The sequence below is a fragment of the Notolepis coatsorum genome (assembly GCF_963971535.1).
Source record: "Notolepis coatsorum genome assembly, chromosome: 1".
Classification (NCBI taxonomy): Eukaryota; Metazoa; Chordata; class Actinopteri; order Aulopiformes; family Paralepididae; genus Notolepis; species Notolepis coatsorum.
This window is the reverse complement of record NC_140165.1, coordinates 117,788,002-117,789,137: the sequence shown is the minus strand read 5'-3', so window position 1 is coordinate 117,789,137 and position 1,136 is coordinate 117,788,002. Positions and strand designations below refer to the sequence as shown.

The following is a 1,136-nucleotide window of genomic DNA, read 5'->3' as shown; positions in this document are numbered from 1 at the left end:
GAGAAAGAGAAAGAGACAATGAGCGAAAGAGAGCGAGACAAAGAGATGATAGAGAAAGAGAGAGAGCGGACAGAGGACAGATAGGATTAGGCAGGATGACATAATGAAAGAGAGAGAGAAAGGGACAAGATCATAAGTGCTGATGGAAGTGAGTGATAGATAGTCACTAGTTGACTGCTATCATGATGGGCAATATAAATATGGAATTAACATAATATATAGTGAAATATGCCTAATATATTCTGCAGGACAGGGCAGACTGGTATCCTGCTATCAATACATATCAGGGGGTCCCCAATATTTTTGGACACAAATTAATTTAATTATGGACACAAAATGCAATCAATTAATTGTGGACACAAAATTGTGAAAGTGTAGATTTGGTTTTAAAGGTTTCACCTTTTATCGTCATGACCGGCGCTTTCTTCCATGGCTTCACGTCACGCAGAGTATCTGCGGAGGACAAAGATAACCAAAGGTCAAACTCTGTACTACACACCCTCACACACCTATGTATAAATGCACACAGAACAACCCACACAATCACACTTCATACCTACAGTACACACACACACACACACACACGCACGCACACACACACGCACACATGCACGCACGCACGCACACACACACACACACACACACACACACACACACACACACACACACACACACACACACGCGCACACACACACACACACACCTGGGAGGGTGGGCATCAGTCCTCCCCTCATCAGCCCCACGTCCCTCACTGGGAGGTCGCCGGCCGTCTCGTCCATCGCCGCTGACATCACACCGCTTTCCAATCCAATCCAATCCACTTTATTTATATAGCACATTTAAAACAACAAAGTTGACCAAAGTGCTGTACAAGTCCACAAACATAGGATAAAACATAAAACATAAAAATGTAATAAAAGCACATAATAAAACAGTACAATGTGTCACATAAAAAGGCCAATCTCTCAAAAACGGTTTAAAAAACAAAAGCCAGAGCAAATAAGTGTGTTTTGAGGCGTGATTTAAACACCTGCAGAGTGGGGGCCTGCCTAACATGCAGAGTGGGGGCCTGCCTAACATGCAGAGTGGGGGCCTGCCTAACATGCAGAGTGGGGGCCTGCCTAACATGCAGAGTG

General features: G+C 44.4%; 1 protein-coding gene across 1 annotated transcript in view; it reads right to left on the bottom strand.

The window, feature by feature from the left end:
• The window catches only part of rpgrip1 (RPGR interacting protein 1), a gene marked incomplete at its 3' end in the record, with an annotated part of 80,488 nt that extends 79,677 nt beyond the window's left edge, over window positions 1–811 (bottom strand). The window contains exons 1-3 of the mRNA XM_084337973.1: window positions 704–811; window positions 400–453; window positions 261–270 (exon numbers count right to left, since the gene is read on the bottom strand). Coding sequence (XP_084194099.1) covers window positions 261–270; window positions 400–453; window positions 704–791 — 152 coding nt within the window. The 5' untranslated portion in view covers window positions 792–811. The remainder of the gene's footprint in view (window positions 1–260; window positions 271–399; window positions 454–703) is intronic.
• Window positions 812–1,136: the final 325 nt, after the last annotated feature.